The sequence below is a fragment of the Thermobia domestica genome, chromosome 16, assembly GCF_964235325.1.
Source record: "Thermobia domestica chromosome 16, izTheDome1.hap1.1, whole genome shotgun sequence".
Lineage (NCBI taxonomy): Eukaryota > Metazoa > Arthropoda > Insecta > Zygentoma > Lepismatidae > Thermobia > Thermobia domestica.
This window is the reverse complement of record NC_137469.1, coordinates 104,356,497-104,378,457: the sequence shown is the minus strand read 5'-3', so window position 1 is coordinate 104,378,457 and position 21,961 is coordinate 104,356,497. Positions and strand designations below refer to the sequence as shown.

Here is a 21,961-nt window from a genome sequence, read left to right as displayed (position 1 = left end):
TTCAAATATTTTCCATAAACCTACCCTTTCCGTACGAAGTACAGGCATTTCAGGATAAAATATTAACTGCTATATGATGAATGGAAGTACAGAACTATTGAATGCAACTAAACTTACTTTGATTTCTAGTTTAACGTTTCTGTGAGCACCAAAACTATACGAAACTGTAGCTTAGTATGGGATTTGAACCATATGCAGGGTATGTCTCACAAAAGAGGAATGGCTACGGGAGAGCTGAAATGTACATAAGAGTGTGTCAATAGATATATAATGTCAGTTGCAAAGAAATGGTAACAGGAAATTACATGCAACCCTTTCCAGTGTTGAGAAAACTATCCTTTTTTTTTTAAAAAAAAAAAGTCAGTAATGTTTTGTGCAAAGTTGTAAAATTATCCTTAAATAAGTCTTTTTAGTTGTACTAAGCTATACGCAAAATACTTAATTTACAAAATATAAAATATGATTTTGAGAAAGGAAAAAAATAATCGTCTTTGAAGTTCTTAATTCTACATAAAGTTCATACTGAACTTTCAAAAGCAGTGTGAGAATTTTATTGATTTTGAAAGTGACTATGCAGTTATGCTAAAATTGTGAACACACATTTCTCTGAAAAAGTCTATACCCTGTATAAATGGAATTTAAATAAATGACACTCTGAAACCTTTTAAAAACATGCTAAGTGTGCGGGTAAATAGAGAGCTTCTGAAAGGATGATAAGTTTTCGATATATTTTAAACATGACTCCATTATAAAAATTGTACTAGTTTCTATTATTATTACCAGCTGAAATGTCCGTCCATCGGACGGGAAGAATAGGTTTATGAAAAATATTTGGTTCTGTTTCATTCTTAGTATACGCATTTCAATGAAAATGTAATGACAAAAATTCATGAAATACTCTACTTTTGCAATAAATTTTGAAACATCCCCCGAGAGTACGCTTTTTAATCAAAGTGGCATGAGAAGCATCCAGCTTGAAGTGGGCAATAACTTTGTTCCAAAAATCATTTTAAACGAATCAGCCTATTTCCCGATCCCGAAAACTATGGGTTCGACACTAACTTTGGTCATTTTGGACATTTTTTTTACCCTTTATCACTCTTACTAATGGAAACTGAACTTGGTGCGCATTAGGAGACCACTATTCATCTCAGCGATCCCGGAAACTATGAATTCGGCTAGTATCGGCCATTTTCGGATATTTCTATACGTCACTTCTTTACACTCCCGTAAGTGGGCGCTAGGGTTAGCTTCTCCCCATAGTATTTTTTCCAGACCTTTAGTTATATAAGTGCCAAGTTTCGTTGAAATTGATCCAGGCGTTCCAGAGTTATGTTGGAATATACACTCATTCATCCATCTCTCTCTCTCTCTCTCTCTCTATATATATATATATATATGGATAGATAGATAGATATATAGATATATATATATTATTAGGTGCTATTTTTTGTTAAGTAATTGTTACAAGTAGGGTAATATGTTCCGGCTTCAAGAAACTTAATTTTTATGATTTTTAACTTTCTGTTTTAAATATGTATTTGCTGAACGAATAAGATAACCCAAATTGATCTAAAATTTACAAGTTGCGAGGAATGTGGAAGAGTATTACACAGTGTATGATTTTAATTTTGCTGTTTAGCTGCGTTTAAAGGCTATAGTATTGAAATGTCCTTAAAACTACTAGAAATGGAAATCTTTGTTTTTAAATTGTATGAGTACCTTTCGATGAATTTACAGAAGTCCGTCATTAACTGCTACGTAGAAGAGCGTATATTTCAATGCTGATATGTCTATTCAATAAACGTTCTTTGTTTGTTAATAAATGAAACAAATATTAACTGATAACACGTTTATTTCAGTGAGTTGATTGCTGCGCATCCGGATAATCTAGCAACGGTATTGAAGCATACTATTTATAATGAATTGTCGACTGCTCGAAATCCTAATAATATGGCCATATTGGGAGTTATGTTTCAGGCAGCACCTGATCCAGCTGCAGCCACCCTTGCAGAAGTTTTTCAGGTAAGAAAAAAATATATATATATATATATATATATATATATATATATATATATATAATAAGAGAACAGGTTTACTGTATTGATCATAATTGACTTTAAAATGCATAAAATTATTCGTAATATAAATACAAAACAGCACACACAAGAGTGTACCTACAATAATACGCAAAAAGAAAAGAAGAAGAAAAAGAAATCAAAAATTGCCCGCTGGTGTTAATAACTACGAATACTGAAAAGTTAGCTTTTTCAGATTTGTAAGGAGTTTGATTTACCAAAGCACTTTAGTTTATGTACTCTGTCCGTTCATCCGTCCGGAAGACCCAAAAAAAAAAAAAAAAAAAAAAAACCTACATGATGGAACACCATCCATTTTGGCCAGGATGTAGAGGGTGAAAAGTTAAGAATTATTTTCGTTGATAAAGGTGATAATTGAAACTGGAAGTGGTAATCATCCATTTCCGGTTTATACATTGATCACTATAGTGTAAAAACGGTAATAGATAGCAAGAACGTTTTATTTTTTCATTCAATTAAGTGTCACAGTGATATATTTTTAATTGTAAGACGTTGTAAAAAGCTTCTTCACTTCGGTTTCAATATTAATTAAGAAAATATTACGCCATACAACCAAATTCCTTCACGTGTTGTACACTTTTCTCTATACTATGTTGACTCACTGGCAAACGTAGGAAACCGTAATTGTAAAATCAACTACAGCATTAATCATTGCTAAGTAATTGTTGAATAGCAGATAGTAGAGAACCCTATTCAGTAGTCAAGGCGCACACGGTTATGCCCCTTAGGTTAAAAATGATGTATGATTAATGAAAGTAACCGATGGCGCACGCACTAACCACTAGACCAGCGGGGAGGGCTACGTCTCCAGTTGAATCGACATAGATAGATACAATAATTTTAGATGTGCTTTCATAAATAAAAAATCTTATACCTTTTTTAAATGAAGCCCCAACGATTCTCTGTATTCATATGGACTTTTTTCCTACTAATTTTTGTGTTCTACCACGTGGTATACATTCATCTTGTTTTTTTTAAAAATAAATTTATGTCGTTTTAGGATTTGCTGATGAATCGAGATGACTACTTGCGCTCATTGCGAGCTCTTCTGCGTGAAGTTGTTCGTGTTCTAAGGCATGACATAAGTTTAACAGCGCTGTGTCGAGGCCTCATGCAGGAGCGAACTGATCATGTGTTTCGAGACTTCGAATATAAGGAACGAATGTTTGTCAGCATTGCAGATTTGATAACATTATGTGTGTTTTTAGCCATTTCACCTACGGTACGTGAAGCGGCAGGTTTGCTTGCAAGAGGAGATAAACGAGAAATAGCTGTGTTGCAGGTAACTATTCTTAATTTGCTAAGGTTGAAACATAAAATGCTATTAAAGTATAATATTACAGTAATAGTAATATGAATTCTTATTTTTAAAAAAGGTCATAACTACTAATTGTCTTTTCGTCCTTGATTGTTTTTTTTTTTTTTCTGAAATATCAAGTACAGTATATACAATATCAGAATGCAACCGAACTCATCCGATCTGGATCAAACTTGGCATCGTGGTAGACCTTGACCTGTTAAACAAGTTTATGAAGTATTATGGTATGCAAAGTTCGAATCTCGAGTTATGAGCTATCAAATTTGGTGCTTGGACCTAGTGAAAATTTTAAAGAATTTTAAGACTCTTCCCTAAGGATGCTTATTTTAATATATATAAAGAAAATAGCTTAAGGCAATGAAAAAAATAAAAAATGTAGAAACTGAGCAGCTAGTATCTTCAAAACGATATTATATAATCCAGTGGTTCTCAAAGCGGGGTCCGTGGAACTTAGCCAGGGGGTCCGCGATGGCTAAAAGTTGAAATATGTTTTAATAAAATGGAACTCACAACTGTTATGCAAGCATTATTTTTAAGAAACTGCAGCTGTGAGCAGTGCGAGTACAAAACAATAACTATTCATCATTTCCAGTGCTTCAGGATTTCATTGATTCTTCGGGTGAAAAACTCTTTGGTGAAATGCACAAAACACTTGTAGGTCACTTGAAAGAATTAGCTGCAAGTTTTCGAGAGTATTTCCCTGTCCCACAACCTGGTAAAGGTTGGATTAAAAATAATTTCACTAATGTAGAAATCCATGACACATAAGGTATGAATCTCTCTAACACAGAACAAGAACAGCTGTTGGAACTATCCTGCGATACTTAATGGAAAAACATTTTCAAAGAAAATGAACTTTGTGCTTTTGGTTGCATGTGCACTGTGTGTATAAAGAGTTGTCTAAAAAGACATTGCAACATGTGATGCCTTTCTCTACCACTTACTTATGTAAGCAGATATTTTCTGCTCTTTGCAATGTTAAAACATTAAAGCGAAATCGTCTTAATGTGGAATCGGACCTAAGATTGATGGTAAAAAAACTTACTGCAGATTTCAATGCAATTATGGAAAAAAACAAAGAATTCCATTCCTCACTTTAGTGACCCCACATTTGAGAACATTGTTTATCAAGTGGATTTCCTTATAATAATAATAATAATAATAATAATAATAATAATAATAATAATAATAATAATAATAATAATAAACAGTCTTGAAAGTTTTTCAATTGAAATTTCGTTTAGAGGGAACAATCATTAGAATAAATTACTTATTGCACTATTTTTCTTGATCTCTTTCTTGTCAGTGGTAATTCTAGTTAGTGTATATATTTTTTAATACCATGTGAAATTTCAGATAGCATTGCAAGGGGGTCCGCCGATCACTTTCCGAATGAACAGGGAGTCCGCGTTATCGGAAAGTTTGAGAACCACTGATATAATCTGATGATTGTTTTCAAGACCGTTCACATAATGTATAAATTTGAGTGCTCAACATTTAAGACGTCATAAACTGCACATCCAAATTTCTGGTCTATAAGGAAAGGTTTGTAATACAATCTGGCTCACTTTCTACATTTTTTACATTCTTCATTGTCTTTAAGTTATCTGCTAAAACTCAAAACAGTAGTAATGAGCTTAGCGAAAACCCTTAATAAAAATTTGCTTCAAATCAATGAAGAAGTACTTTTTCACGAATTGGGAAACTTATAGTCATTTACCACCTTGTTTATTGAGGGTTTTATCTTCTATTTCCAATCAGTGAGGATATTTTGATAAAGATATGATATAAAAATATGAAACATGCAGATAATACACGCCTTGTATAGTATATGGAGTTTCCGCAGTAAGAAGTCTGTAAGCTGTTTTTGAAATGTAATAATAAAAGAATAACCTACTTGGACGGAGAAAACAGTATAATGCATTAGTTGGTTGGCTGAGATTGAGCGCTATATGCTAGGCTATATGCTACGCGTGGACTTACAGCTTAACGGGGGATGCAAACCACTTGAGCTCCCGTCGGTAATCTAGAGTATTATTTATAACATTCATTATTTTTGATAAGTTTACTCATAGATGGCCGTAGGTAGCTTCACAGTCAAAAGTAGGTTGCCTTGGGTTTTGAAGATGATGTATATGATTATTTGTTTTACACAATCTTTGTAAGAAAATTAATATTAGCTCGGTAGAAATGTAATTTTCGATACAAATAGCTTTAGTCTCATTCTATTGTATGTGTGTTAATCTGTTCCTTCTGCAAAAGCATAGTGCTTCATAAAACCTCGTCTCTAGTGCAAAGGTACCACTGTTCTGTGGCCAGGTCGCGTAGTCTTTGGTTTGATTCCCGAGTGGGGTACTTTTTCGGAAATAAGCCCAAGTAGTGACTCGAATCCCACTGTAAACAGTAAGTTCTGTCTCCTATAGGTTCGATTCTGAAATAGGACGTTACTATTAAAACAATCAATCTACAAAAAGTCTCTGGTTAGATTCCAGGTCATATAAACTTCTATAAAGAGTATCGTGTCTGTGTGTTTTCCTGTGTAAGTCCTACTTGTTCATTCTACCAGATGTTTTATCACCCATTTTCGCCTTCTTTAGCCTAGAAAGTGTTAAGTAATATCATAACAACTGGATTACAACTGCTCCCTTAATTTAATTCTGAAGATGTTAAATAAGGAATAGCATTGCAACCAAGAGATTGAATAGACTATAATTAAATAGTTATTTCAATAACATCCATTGAAATATCTAAACTACCACTGGCGTTGATATAAATGCTCTTTTCCGGGAAAATTATGTAATAAATTAGAATATTGGAATGTAAATATAAATTAACGAATAGCAAGAACTCATTCGTCTATATAAATAACATACAATAACATACAAGTATTAAATAAAGATCATTGAACAAAAATGTACAAATATGTATAAAAACATGCACCAAAAGTAATAATATCAGCATGTATAACGACAAGTCATTTGGAATGCTATATGCTGTAATTTCATATGTAAATTCAAAATATGTAATAAGCTAATGTGCCATGATCATCTTCATATTGTGTTGGCGACACTCATTACCCGATGTTGAAAAGAGATGTTTTTTCCTCCCACTTTAGTTAGTACGCACGTTCGCTAAGTTTATCGTATTGATTCATAAGTACAAGATAAATTGGACCTCATTATATGTAATACAGAATGTTACCCACAATAAAAATAGTTCCCTTTCATGACCTTCCCGAACGACTCATTTAACCATTGTTTTGTTCTAATACATTGTTGGCTATACTAGGGCCTGAACTTGATAGAAGTATCAGTTGAGGATACTCTGTGGAACGGGGAAAGTAAAAGTGACAACTTTCGGGGGAGGGGGATCATTTTTGGACTTTACGCCACTTATTTACTACTTATTCAGCAATAGAAAAACGATGCAAAGAAGAGAGTTTAATCGTCAACAAAGACGGCGTGAGTCTCATTATCCGAGGATGTGCTCAACAGGCCCTGTTCATTTAAGATCCCTTTTCTCTTCTGAAATTATTAAGCCATAGATCCTTTTGATTATGAGTCTTCTCGTTAATCGCAGTGAATTACGCCATAGTAGTGATCTCACAGTAAAAGATGACATTAAATGAACAACAAAATGGTACAAAATATTTATAAAATTACTTAAGGGAACAGACTACTAAATATTTTTGAAAAGCTAACAATTCTTCTTTTGCCCGTTTTTCGTGAGTTAAAAGAGATAATAAAATGTATCTTACCACAATAATACATAATGTTATTCTACACCCGAAAATACGAATCGAAAGAATTTTCAATGTTGCCATACATAGAAATTACAGTGTGAGCAGAATTTGAATTACTCTATAATCTAGTTAAGGCAGCGACTACAAAAATGAACTCAACGGCAATTGATGACTTATCATGTTGTCTATATTCTTTGTTAACTACTTTTTAAATTCATTTTTCATGTTTCATTTTTCTAGTCGCTGCCTTAACCTAGATTTTTCCGATTCGTATTTTATACATTTTACTACCTCTTTCCACTTATGAAAAACAGGCAAAAGAAAAATTGTTAGCTCTTGAAAAATATTTAGTAGTCTGGCCTCTTAATTTAACCTGGCTTGAAACATAAATTTAAGCCAGAACAAAATAACTGCATAGAACACAAACTAATAAATAATTCGAACTTAAATAAAATGACTGTTCGAGAAGATCATAAAATATACTAGAGTCTGTAATGGAATGTTACACCCAAAGCAGTAAGTAGAAACAGTATTGCAAAAGACAAGACAAACAAACGTTTACTGTGAGGAGCGGTGTCACTTTTCGTCAGACAGGAAGGGGGTAAGAAAGAAAGAAAAAAAAAAAAAGCCGTGTATTAAAGAAGAGTAACTGAGGCACGTCAGCTCCGATGTCATATTCCTTCTAGAGACTCTAGATGAGGCTACTGAGCCAGCAGAACAGGAGTAGGATGTTCAGTTCGTCTTCGCTGTGATTGTAAAGGATATATGGAAAACTGGAAATAAATACCTGAAATAGAGGATAGATTGAGAATGAGAATTAGAGGTATTATGTATACAAATTGAGTACTCCCACAAGAACTGAACAACTATGACTTTATTACACAGAATATTATCAGTGGCATGTGTCAATTTTCATACAACTTAAAGATATTAATGTTTTCTTTCTTTTTATATGATCGAAAATCGAGATCCTTGACATAATTCAAAGTAATCATATCTTAATCTGGTACTGTCACGTACCATTTTCTAATAAACTAACCCTTGATTTGAATACATCTTATGTTTGGAGTTTATGTATTACGAGATAGTAGTTATAGATTTTGATTTCTAATAAGAATTCCGTGCACCATTATAAACATGTCGTATTAACAAATTGATTGTCGTATTTGATTTTCAGAGCTTTCAAATGCAAGTCGCTACTATTCAGAGGGACGCAGTATGGTGGCTGTGTGAAATAGTTCCTAGAACGTATAAACCAAATACTAAGGAGTTTGTTCATGCGTTGCATAAGGTAAGTTCCTTTTCTTTGTTCCCTTACCTTTCCTGATCTTTTATTGTTTGCTGGTGGCTCGCAACTCATTAGTTTTTAGTGTAGTAGTCTATATTTTTGTATTCTACATAGCTGTTTTTGCTGTATGTAACAATTACTATCCCAGGTTAAGAAATTGGAATAGAAATGAACGGCGATCTGTTCTTCAGCATCCCTGAAATTTAGTACATCGAGAAGAACAGATTGATATTAACTAACTCATCAGTTAATAACGATGATTCAAAATCATCACTAATATAGGGTGGTTTCCGAAAGTGAATTATAAAATTTGGTGAGATTATTATGAAAAATACATTACAAACAAGGGAGGATAGAAAGTAGAAATGGAAGAACGGGAAAAGACTCCGGAAGAAAGAGGGGTGATAGAAACGAAGAATGATGGAGTACATGTGTAGCAAGAAAGGAGGAAGCGATGAGAACGATCTGAAGGTGGGCGAGGATATAATGAAGAAAGTGAAAGTGCATCTAGGAGCAAGGAAGGGGGCTTGGAGAGGGGAAATAGCACGTAGAATTCAAGCGGGATGGTCAAACTGGAGAAAAGAGAGAAGTTTCAAGAGTATTAATGCAACAAGAAAGTTCCGATCAAGCTTAAGGGAAAAGTATATGACACACTAGTGAGTCCGGCTATGATATACTTACTAGAAACTGTGACGTTGAGAAAGAAGAATATAACTATAGGATTGAGATGGCAGAAATGAGAATCCTGAGGTGGAGTAACAAGGATAGTGTAGAGTAACAAGAAAGGACCACATCACGAACGAATATATCAGATCAACAGAGATTACGAAACTGGGAATGAAGGTGCAAGAATCGCGATTGAAATGGTATGTACATGTCCTGAGAAATAATGATGAATATGTGGGGAGAAAAATCATGCAAATTAAGACATCTGGACCGCGAAGGAGAGGCAAGCTTAAAAGAAGATGGCAGGATCTAGTGGACGAGGATTTGAGAGGAAAAAAATGAATGCCTAAGTGGCATTAAATAGATCACTATGATGAACTCTCTTCACCATCCCACACCACATCCCACCTGAGTGGGGAATAATTGAAGAAGAAGAAGGACTGTTTTTACTATAGAAACTGGTTCAGTTGTTGAATCTTTAATAATAATAAACGAGAGAACTGTCTCCCTTCCCCTCACAACTCATCAAATGCAAATGTTCACCACAAACTTCCTATCGAACTAAGATGTGTCATATCAGAAGTTCTACTACTTAACCACGCCTTCAAATCGGGAAAGAGAGAATAGATGATGCTGCTACACAAAGATATGGAGTGAAAGATCAAGTGTATTGTATGTTTAAGATATGGTAAGCTATGAATGAACTCTGAATATTCAAAACGAAGTTCGAGTAAAGCATACATTTTCAGATGAATATTCATGAACAAATATTTATAGATAAACATTCGTAAACAACTCTGATCTGTTCACAATATCATTATTTATTTATTTGGTTTGGACTTGAATATATCGAGTATATCCAAATTATACATTTCATTCCGATTTACGAGTTCACCTATGATGTTAATTTTTACGATAAATACTGTAAACATAAAGTAAGCATGTTGTTTTTTTCTATTACAGGTTCTATTTATGGAACAACCGGAACACTACTACAATAAAGATAATTGGCCAATTGAGAGTGATCGATCGATGATGTTACGGTTGGCATCTGAAGTTCCTGTTCTTCAGGAAACGTTGTTAAGGATATTTATTATTGGTCACTCAAAGGTAATTAACTAATTTTAAATATGGGATTAGTCAGGTTTCTACGTAAAATTACATACTAATTCACAAATCAACAAATTCTTAACTGACTTCAGTAGAACCAGTTTATTTACCCCATACAGGACAATAGTACATACGAACATTTAATAAGTCTCTCTTAATTCTCTATTGAGAGACAGGGGCGCGGTGGCTCAGTGGTAGAGCGTTCCCCACTGGTGCATGGGGTCCCGGGTTCGATCCCAGCTTCCACCAAGTGAACTTTGTGGTGGTCAAACACCTTGTGCATGGGTTTTCTCGGGATTCTCCCGTTTCCTCCCACTTTCTTCATTTCATTCATTTCTCATCATCATCGTCTCCTTTAGCCTAGCCGACATAACCGTGAGACGTAAAACTCAAAGATTTCATTTTATTTCTATTGAGAGACAAATGTAATCGAAAAATTATGTATTCATTTTCATTTGTCGTTGTGTTTATCAGTATTATTCTGCATTCTAGCATCGTAATGACAATTCGATTTTATAACATTTTAAATTAGTTGAACTAATATTCAGAATTTACTTTGTTTTAATTAATGGCTTCTCTCATACATGTATTGTAATTTATTAGTTACAATTTAAGCTGTTCCGTTTCTGTAAAATGTAGATTGTTATTGAACGAATGGCATTTTCTATAATGAAAAAATAGACGAAAACATTAATCCATACTCTCCAACAAAAATGAGTTTATATATAGATATATCAATGAAAGTCACCATGTGACTTCGCACCGCTTGAATCACCGATCTCGATCAAATTTTCAGCCTAGATGAAGTTCGGGCCAGGGAGTGCTTTTATCATTTCACTTTGACGGTACAACGTAGGGGAAGGGAAGGAGGATATATATATACAAATGATCGAAAATGACCGATATAGTTTTCTTGGTCGCTGAGATGAAGAGTGAAACTTACGATGCCGTTTAAATCCAAATTCTGTCCACAATAGTAATATTTAATTTTACTGTCATTTTTTATATAATTTTATATTTTTCATAATTTTATGGTTTATATCCGAATAAATACTGCTGCATGATATTTCATTTATAAAATAATACTATGTAAGTAATTTAATCTAATATAAATAAAATAAAGAGTTTGTGTGTCTGTTTGTCTGTGTGCGGCTTGGGGACCAGACGAGTGGACGAAGAGTTGCCAAATTTTGGCCCAGGCCCCAGACCAAGACGAAGCGGGTTTTTCTCTTTTTTTTTAAAATTCGAACCAGGGGGTCTCAGGGAGGAGGTTACCGGGACATGTAAAAGTTGTAGAAAATGACCAATATTAGTTTCGAATTCATAGTTTTCACGGTCGGTGAGATCAATGGTGAAACTCCGATCGCATTAACTTCCAAATTCACTCCATTCAGCTGCGTGCCGGGGGTCACTGGGGTGAGATATCGAGACATGTAAAGATAATCCAAAATACCGATATGTGTGTCAAATCCATAGTTTTCGCGATCGCTGAGATCAATGATGACACTTCATTAGCGTAGGCTTTCAAATTCACCTACCATTGTATGCGGGCACGGGGTCACCTGCAGGGGGTTACCGAGACATATAAAAATAATCCAAAATGACTGATATCTTTTTCTTTCGTTGTTCAGTTTGTTCACATAGGTATTTTATCTGACCCACGCGAAGAATGGGTATTTCAGTTAGTTACATATATAATGCAGTTTCTTATGAAGTTATACCGGGTGGCGCACGAAAAACCGACCCAGCACGTCACGAGCATATTCAAAAATACATACAAAGCGCAAAGATTTGGTTAGTGAAATGCACTTACTTCACTTACTTACTTTATTTATTTATTTACTGAAGTGATTTTGTTTCTTTTACAGTAGATGCTGAAAATGACCACTTTGTGTTTCAACGCATTATTGTGCGTGCACTAACATGTTATTATACACTTTGCGCAATGCTGCCGCATCAATTGCCAAGATCTCATTACGAATATTGTCCTTCAAGTCTTCTAATGTTTTTGGATTATTTGCGTATACTCTTCCCTTTAGATAATCTCACAGATAAAAGTCAGAAGTGGTCAGGATCGGCGAACGCGGCGGCCACAATCCTTTGCTGACAGTCCTTTCTTCTGTGAATCCTTCATGAATTCGTGTTAGTGACTCGCGTGAAGTGTGACAGGTCGCCCCATCCTGTTGAAAGAATGCATAGGAACGTTCATGGAACGTCAACTGCGCGTATAATTCCTCAAATATTCACATATACACATCATTGTTTACTGTTGTTTCAAAAAATATAGGACCCACAATCCGACTTGCTGACACAGCACACCAGGCTTCTATTTTCTGATCGTTAAGAGGTTCCTCATGAATCTTATGGGGATTGGTTGTTGACCAGTATCTGCTGTTTTCGGTGTTTACATGTCCTGTCAAATGGAACCAGGCTTCATCACTCATAAAATACAGCATTGGGTCCAGCATTCGATTATGAACCATTTCAAGTAACCACGTGCAGTAATTCTCAAGTTTTTGCTTATCCTTGGTTCCCTCCTTCAGTTCTCGGACATATATTACTTTGTACGGCTTCATCCGTAGATCTTTTAAGACATGTTTACGAGACCTACGCGAAATGTTCACTTGTTATACGACAATTTCCGTGTCTACTTCTTTGGACTCTGGATCATTCGCTCTTGAATATCCGCGATCACAGCAGGTGTACAAACAAACGGAGCTGGATTTTTTTTTTTGGGGGGGGGGGGTCCACACTACCTGTAGTACGCCACTTCTTCACCAAATCCTGTATACTGCTCTTTCCGGTACGAAAACGCCAGAAAACTTCCTTGCAAAAATGTTTTGCGTTTCCTTAAATGAACCGGTAGACATGTACGCCCCCAGTATTGCAATTCTTTCTTGTAGAGAATATATCTCGCTGAGATTTACTTCATACGTTTTAAGTCTTTACGGCTTTCCTACTGAAAACTGATAACACGCTACAAAAACGTTGGCGCCACAATAGACGATAAAAAAAAGTTGTCGCAACAATAAACGATAATGCGCAGTTTGCCTGTCTGTGGCGGGCCGGTTTTTCATGCGCCATCCGATACTTAATAATTTACAAATTTGACTTAGCTAAAGGTTTACGGAACGCATTAGTCACGCAAGTCAGGGGTTACTGTGTACAAATTTATGTTCTTAAACTCTCGTTTCTAATTTTATTTTAAATGAATTGTGTATGTATGTTCGTTGCATAAAATGTGGTGGAAAATTTCAGGAACGACCACTGTCTGCTCCTGATATATTGGAACTCGCAGATCAGCTTGTAAAAAGAGCAGCAGCATTACAAAGCGAAGGATTTCCAATGTTGGAAGTTGATAAGTTAGAGATAATTGATCTCATTTTTAATTTGTGTGCGTATCATCATCCTGAGAATATTACTTTGCCGGCAGGGTAAGTACTTATTTTAATATATATATATTCACTTTAATAAAGAATAAAACTTATCTTATATTGCATAAATTTAATTTATCTTCGGCGATTATTTTAGCTGAATATTCAACACCCATGTACAAGCCAATTCCGCAAAAGCAGGTTGAACACTAACTTGTTCAGTTTTGCTGAATGTGTCCTTTTCGTAAACTATAAAGTGTATTTTTAAGGAAAGTTTATAAATATCAAAATTTATGAGAAAAATTGTTTTTAACACACTATAAAATATCAGCAAGCCGTGGCTATCATTTTACTTTTTGCTATATCTTAATGTTCATTCTATCGAAGGATTTTGGTGGAGTAGGAAGGAGGAATAACGCCCAACACATTACAGTTTAACACGTGCGGGGATCATATTCTGTAACAAAGTAGAGAAACTACTTACTGCCATGGAGATTTTCTAGATATTTCAACGTTCCCGCAAGCCTGCATCCGTCGAAAAAAAAAATTTGGGTTTTAGTAACACTGATTCTTTGTGACTACATTGCGTTTGGCTACGTAAAATCATCTATTAGAGAAACATCACTCTGTTCTAAGTAGCGATAAATATGTATTGACTTTAGGTACACCATTTGTTTTTAAGTCGTTTCCCTTGCTGTAGGATGGTAAGTACTTTTCTGCTTAGTTATTAAATATGCACCGCGCTGAACAATTACAAAATACAATTCGTTGAGTGTCCTTCCGTTCTGTTTTAACGAACGTCCCTTAATTTGAGCGGCGATCATAGAATTTGAGTGAAGAAATTAAAGCAAAAGATCATAGTACTGGTAGTTAATCTGTATAAGTTGGCCATGTTTGTATCCATTGACCATGTTTCTTTATTTCCAAGAGTTACAGTACGTAGCTATATCTACTTGATTCCAGTGATATGCGTCCAGATTGAACATGTGTACTGATTTAAGAGGTTTTAGTATTCATGCAATAATTATGGCATCACCAAATTATCCATCTAGGAAGAATATTTTTCTAAACATTTTCATTAATCACTAGTCAGCTCAAAATACAGATTTTCTACTGCAAGATATATATAAATTCTCTGTGCGTAACTTTCAATAACCTAAAAGTAAATAGTATTCATACCAGCATATCGTAATCCTAACATGAACTATATATTGCAAGTGAACGCAATGAGATATTTGCAAAATTGCTACCATGCATATAGTAGTTGCTAAAATTTTCAGTGAGAATTGTCACTAATACGTCCAATAGGTTTCGATATAAATGTAAGTAAAAATGAAGAAAGTGATAGGATTTGACAAAGTGGAAGAAAACGGAAGTACTTAAACGTTCACATTTCTGTTTATCATCTTGAGATCTTGCATACTAAAGAAGTCTGTTCTAGTATTGGGCAAGGGCGCCGATTTCTCTGTAAATTTGGGGGGGGGGGGGAATTCAGATGCAGAAGGTTTATATATGAGAATTTTAAGACAAATTGCATTCAAATTATGGCAAATATTGTATATTCATAAATACAATAGGGGGCCCACATGAGCTTTGGGGGGCCCGGACCCCCCAGGATCGGCGCCCTTGGTATTGGGCCACTATACTATCTGTCATGAAACTCAACAGTTTTCTTAATGCTTAGAGCTTCGTCGTCTCTAAGTGATTAGCGTACGCGCCTTTGGCGTGGGAGACCCGGGTTACATTCCCGGCTGGAGCGCATGTGGTTCGGATTCTTCGTTAATCAGTAGATCCCGTCTCGTATAGCCTCCCTGCTGGAAGGAACGTTAAACTCAAAATCAACTCAACTCCAACTCTTCTTAATACTTAGCGCGCTTGCGGTGTGACATTGACCCATCTAACAAATTTAGCGTGAACCTTGTGAAGCTGCCATTAAAAACATCATATGATAACGCTTAGATTTTCATAGAGTGTTTCCTATGCATTCATCAACTATTTATCACTTTATTATTTTGGTAGTTAACGAAACATAATTATATGAAGAGTATTATAATTCTCTCTTATCTGATTTACTTTTCAAATTCCAACAGTATGTTCAATATTCAAGTTCTAATTTTTGCTCATCATTATCAAGGATAAAAATATTCACAAGGATAATTCTGGACTCTTTCCATCGAAAATTTATTGAACATCCTGTTGAACTTGAAGGATATACTGGGCAAATGATAATTATATCGCATAATCTACGGTTTTGACATGACATATGGTACTAATATATTCTTGGTAAAAATAAATAAAAGTATTTGGTATTTTCAGATACTGTCCACCTCAACTGGCAATCTCAAATCTTTACTGGAAAGCTTGGGTAATGCTTCTAGTCCTTTCAGCTCACAATCCCGCTACTATTGGAAGCGAAGCCTGGAATAAATACCCTACTCTTCGAACGTTTATGGAAATGTGTATTACCAAGTAAGTTCTGTATTTCTGCGTTTTGAATTTCCAAAATGTAGATGTAATTTTTAAGTATACCATTGGAATACCGCGGACAAGAAAGCATTTTGAACTAGATCTCAGAATGTGACATTCTGTTGAATGGAAGTGCACTAACTTAAAGCCATTTCTTCAGCGTGCAGTACATACTTACAAAAGTATAAATTTACCGTATTCCTGTTACGCAAATAGTGACTATGAAAGAAGGCGAAACGACAAGATGGAGTAGAGTTTGAAGTGTGAATAATAATAATAATAACTTGACTCATATTTGAGTGTAATGCAGAGAATAAAGCATATTATTATTAACAGTACATACCTTCTCCTTGAAGGTATGACTTCATCCAATTTTTCAGATGTCGTTTGGTTATTTAGATTATAGGAAAAAATATCAGAGGAATATTTTCAACTTGGCTAACATTTTCCCTAATCCTGACTTCCATCTTTTTTATCATACAAATATTTTTATACCATTTGTGTACCTGTTTTGTTATTATTCAAAGCACAGTTGTTCTCCAATTTGTGCAGCCTTTTCAGATATAAACCCTCTACTCTTCACAACCCATGTTCTCCGGATTACGCTATATATTTTCACATAGTTTGCTGTAAATATTGTAAATATTTACAATTTTTATTAGGTGGAGGGGAGACCAACAGTTTTCGAATAATAAGAAAACATGTAATAATAGGAATAAATCCATTGGCATAACGAAAGTAAGGGACACCGTAGAGCGTTGGATTCATGTCCGCGTTGTCCCGGGTTCGATTCCCTGCCGGTGCTTCCCCAATTTTCGGCATCCACCCAGCGTTGTAAGGCAAACTCTGGTCACTAGGTCTAGAAAACTCCCGATACACGGGCTAGCGATAGGGCGACACGACACGCACACTACGCTCTCGTCACTATGCTAGACGTAGTAACACCAATCGCTAACAGATGGCGTGGAGAGGCTCAGGCCCACAAATCGGGCCGTTACTCCAAATGGTTTGGTTTTCTATAACGAAAGTGCAGTCAAGATTAGCGGACATGTTAGAGGTATCAAAAATATTCCTCTGAATTTTCTTGTGACCTGAAATAATCACAATTCTCATCCTATCCGTTGATGTATGTAGACAACACCAGAAAATTAGGTGACATTAATGTTCATGGAACGTACGTTAGTATAGTTTTAAAAAATACTTGGCTATTTCAGGGTGTCTGTTAATATCTGTACTTTAATTTTATATTACGTTAGCAATCTTTATCTCATTGTGTAATAAATTTCGTATAAGAATAGAATAAGAGAATTGATAAGCGGATTTTTATTCAGTCCACTTTCAATAAAACAGTTTATATTTTATACAGCTGCAGTGTACATTTATTTGTACAAGTGCATATTTATACTTAAAAAAAAAAGTATCTTCTTTTCTTGTTTCAATACTGTTAGTAAAACGCCAATATATGACAAGGAAGTAGTAGATGTAGGGTGAAATTGGTACAAATTGTCAAAAATACATGGATTATAGAAATGTAAATAAATAAAAGTTTACAATAACAGACTTATGTATACTATGTTGGTGGAAGTTTCTGACAAAATTATACAAGTCAGCTGTTAGCAGAATAACTACTTCCAAAGCGGCTATTTTTCATTTTGTTTGCTCTTAATAGCACAGAATAAACTTATTAAGGACAATAAGTTCATACTGATAATAAAGCCCCGAAAAAGCAATTCTTCGTACCTGATACTTTACAAATATATCAGATAAGTTCCTTTACGGAGAATTTTGATATACAAGTTGCTATTAAACCACCAAGAAATTTTTTGAAAAATATTTTATGGAATAGAAGAGTAACTTCGGTAACATCAGACTTCACGTCGGCATTTATAATGCATTTTGCGGTTATGAAATGGCTTATATTGGCATAAACAAAATAAGTGTATATACGAGGATAAGGGAATGTGTTACGATACGAATAAGGGAAGATACGAGAAATAAAAGTGTGACTATTTCATGGTTATCAAAAGCATTTCCATGAAATCAATAAAAAGTTAAAGAAGACTGACAGTGAATCATAAATATAGCTTTCGAATAATTTTCTATTAAGAGAAAAAAAAATCTCGATACAGGCAGTCCAAATAATACATTACTTAACGATTTTCGTGGTCGTTTAGTAATCGTCCCGCTTTTTTTTTTCTTTGTTTTTCTCCATTACGTAGTATAATGACTTAATGCTAGAGCTAACAGTTGATAAACGTGATTTTGACAGAACACTCCTCTAACACTAACGTGAGTTTAGTATTATAGACTTCTCTCTTTTTTTTTTTTTTTTTTTTTGTTTGTTTGTTTGTTAATTTTATAGTATATATTTCTCATTATCTCTCATTCTTTGTCCTATACTTTCTTCAAAAGGTGATGCACGATATGAGCCACAGAATTGTGTTGAAACTTTGTGAAGACACCGAGACGCATTCTCATTTTGCTACTAAGTAGAGTTCTCAGTTCTAGCTAGCATTGCTTATCATTCGATAGCAAATATACAGATCTTGAGAAGTTATTTATTTTATTTTTATAGCCACTTTTCCTTTCCACCTCCAACTATGGCAATGGGAGAACGAGTTGAAGAAATCAGAGCAAAGGAATTACAAATTACAGCGTTAGAGAAACAACAAATTCTTGAGTTTGAGTCCCATTTAGCTGCTGCATCTACTAAAGCTACAATTACAGAACAGACAAGTCTATTACTTGCTCAGGTACGTACAGTTTCTAGTTCGTAAAATATTCCAATACAATTTATTACCATACCCGGGGGACCTCGAATCTCAAATTATATTGCAGATCCACATCTCATGCAATGTTGGTGCTGAAAGTGGACATTAAACTACAAGCAGACAAATGCAGTCAACCCTTTTCATCGTTGTGTGCATATTGTGGCAATAATTCAACTGTTTGTTAATGAATAGAGGCACGAGCTTTTCGCGATGCGCGATAAAACAAAATGAGTCAGAATTAAGTAATTTCCAGTTTCTTTACGTTTTATGATATTTTATGTGTATTTTCGTTGGTTTCCGTTGCGCGATAAAACGCGAAATTAGCAGTTTTGAGTGAAATTTCTAACAATACACGAAATTTTAAAAATAAGTTTCCATCAATTTAAAAACGCCAGTTTTCCACTGACGGAACGATAGAACGTGGCATGAACGGTGCATTTTGGGTGATTCTAACACGGCTATAGAGAACATTTTGCGCGTTATCGCCATCGCTATCACCATCGCAGCTGGATGGGAAGGAGCCATTTAATTAGCTAGCCAATGGCATGAACTGGTGATAAATGAGAAACGTACAACAATGAAGGGAAAAATGTGGAAACATGTAATATGATTATGTTTAATACTTAAATGTAACTTGTGCCTATGTGTTTTCAGAAGACAGCAAAACTTTCCTACGTATAGTAAATTTAGTTACCGATTTTCCTTCAGTTTGATTAAAAAATATAATTTTCTATGAGTGAAATTTACGATGTCAAGTGAAATATTCAGTGTATTTTATTTTTAGGTCATTAATGGTTTATTTCTGTAGTAATCTATGAATAAAAGTAACTATTTTTAAAATGTCAGGAAATATCTTTTCCACAAGAGCTACAAAATGCGAAACTTTATTTGGAAAATGCGACATAACGCGAAATATGAAAAACGATACGCGAAATTTTCAAATACTTAGTGCGAAAAACTCGTGCCCCTATTAATGAATAACCGCCACGATTTGGTTCGTTACAAGGAGTTACACTTCTTTATATATAAAATGAAATATTTGTAGAACTACAGTTACTAATTTCATACAAATTACTATTATATGCGCTACATAGCACGTGGTAGAAACAAAGGAATCGCAAATTGGATATAGAAGACAAACTACTTGCTAGAAATCATGTAGAAACACTATAAGGCCCATTTGATGCAGAAGCATTTATCGTACGATTGCTCATAGTAAATATACCGTCATAAAAGCCGTACAATATTTTATAGCACCAAACACTGGCTGAGCTTTTACACGATAGAATTTTGATTAGCGTCATCTCGTGTCGTATAAAATATCGAAACATTAGAGAAGAGGACAGCCATGGTTACCAGAGGTTATTGTGTCTATTACAACAAAATAATAATAATAGTTTCTCTGGTCCATCTCATTTTTCCTTTTTCTTCCGATTCATTTCACCTACACAATACAATATATAATCTCATTCCACGCTCTGTGACGCTGCTATCAAACCAAGAAATCCCTCGAAAAATCTTACGAAATATACAGCATATTGTAACTCCGAGAAAATACCACGGCATGGAAAATACCGTACCATATACTGCTTACACGTTACGATAACGATGTTAGGATTTTTGCTATTAGGAATCGTATAATGAATGCTTCCTTGCCAAACTGGTCGAGCACAACGACGGTTATAAATACTTTCGCTGATTCTTCGCTCCTTTATCTTCCTCTATTGCATTTCTTTAACTTTGGTTGACTGATTGATTTGCACTAACATCCTTCGTCAGAATTGAGGTTATATAGGATGAGACCTACATTGTAAGTAGGATATAAACCAACCTAATGCGTGCGATACTCTCCCACGGGGAATCGAATTCTGGTCATCGTGCACCAAAGGCAGCTCGTGAGCTGCCACAAAATTAGGGAGAACAATTGTTTAACTCAACTTGCGAAACTAACATGGTACTCTGGAGGTCAATATGGCTCCAAACTGACGTTCCGTCCATATTGCACTGTTGTTTAATGTATCTTTCGTTGCCCTTACCCATCCTATCTGGTAAACAGAAGAATTTATAGTTTACTTCTGTTTGTGTACATGTTATGGTTGCATTTCGGGAAGCTTACAATTATACTCTGTTTTTGTTAAATTGTATTACGTCAATGCCCTTTTTGTATTTATATCTATATTTATTTAATTTCTGAGAAGTGATATTTCCCATAATTTCTCAGAAGTGAGTACTTTTCCGTGTTCACATTGGCCTTTGTCTATATACTATACACACATAGTACGAGACGTGTCCAAAAAGTAAATTTCGTTAGGGCGGTAAACACAAAGAAGTCACAGGGACCTTGAAGCATTTATTGCCACAGATACAGCACATGTGACACTACTTATCAACATATTCACTAGTAGAATTCAGACTCTTATCATACCGTGGAATCACTTCTTGTATTCCGATATCGTAAAAGTGAGTCGCCTGAGAGTGGAAGCAGTGTATGACAGCTGTCTGCAATTAGTCATCACTGTGAAAATGCTTAACCGAACAGGAATTTCGTGAAGTGTAATAACATAAAAATCACTCGGAGCAAGATCTGGGCTATACAGTGGATGTCAAACACATCCCAGTTAAACGACTGCTGAAAATCGGTTGTCATATGGGCTGTATGCCGGTGAACATCATTGTGCTTTATTGTCAGTGTGTAGAGCAAACAGAAGAAAAAAAGAAAAAAGTTGAATTCGGATTTTTTTCATTCTTATGTAACTCTGTGCACGAAGACAAAGAAAATAATTGGAATTTTTTTTATCCTTAACGTAACTCAGTGCACGAGAACAGAGATCATGAAGGACGATAGATACTTACTATAAGCGTGGGTTCCGAATTACGACTAGGGATTGAATCCTTTACAGTTGTCGGTGCACCGTCGTGCAAGATCAACTTATACAATATAATCCGTTTCTTACTGCATTATCTTGTCTCCAAGAGTTTGATTACAGGTTCACGTAACCGGCACCGGTGAAAAGGAAATGAGGATCAGTTATATGTAACTGATAGACATTTTAGACAGTTATGTACATTTGTCTCCTAGCTATCGTTTTGTTGGTTACAATTGTTCTAGAATTCATTTTACAACAAT

The 21,961-nt window shown here is 35.0% G+C and overlaps 1 protein-coding gene across 3 annotated transcripts in view; it reads left to right on the top strand.

Moving 5' to 3' along the window:
• IntS1 (integrator complex subunit 1) overlaps positions 1 to 21,961 on the top strand; it is a 105,108-nt gene that overhangs the window by 17,426 nt on the left and 65,721 nt on the right. For all 3 annotated transcript variants that reach the window (XM_081742886.1, XM_081742887.1, XM_081742888.1), the window contains exons 7-13: positions 1,863 to 2,025; positions 3,100 to 3,381; positions 8,337 to 8,450; positions 10,077 to 10,223; positions 13,482 to 13,657; positions 15,914 to 16,066; positions 18,639 to 18,816. In XM_081742886.1, coding sequence (XP_081599012.1) covers positions 1,863 to 2,025; positions 3,100 to 3,381; positions 8,337 to 8,450; positions 10,077 to 10,223; positions 13,482 to 13,657; positions 15,914 to 16,066; positions 18,639 to 18,816 — 1,213 coding nt within the window. The remainder of the gene's footprint in view (positions 1 to 1,862; positions 2,026 to 3,099; positions 3,382 to 8,336; positions 8,451 to 10,076; positions 10,224 to 13,481; positions 13,658 to 15,913; positions 16,067 to 18,638; positions 18,817 to 21,961) is intronic.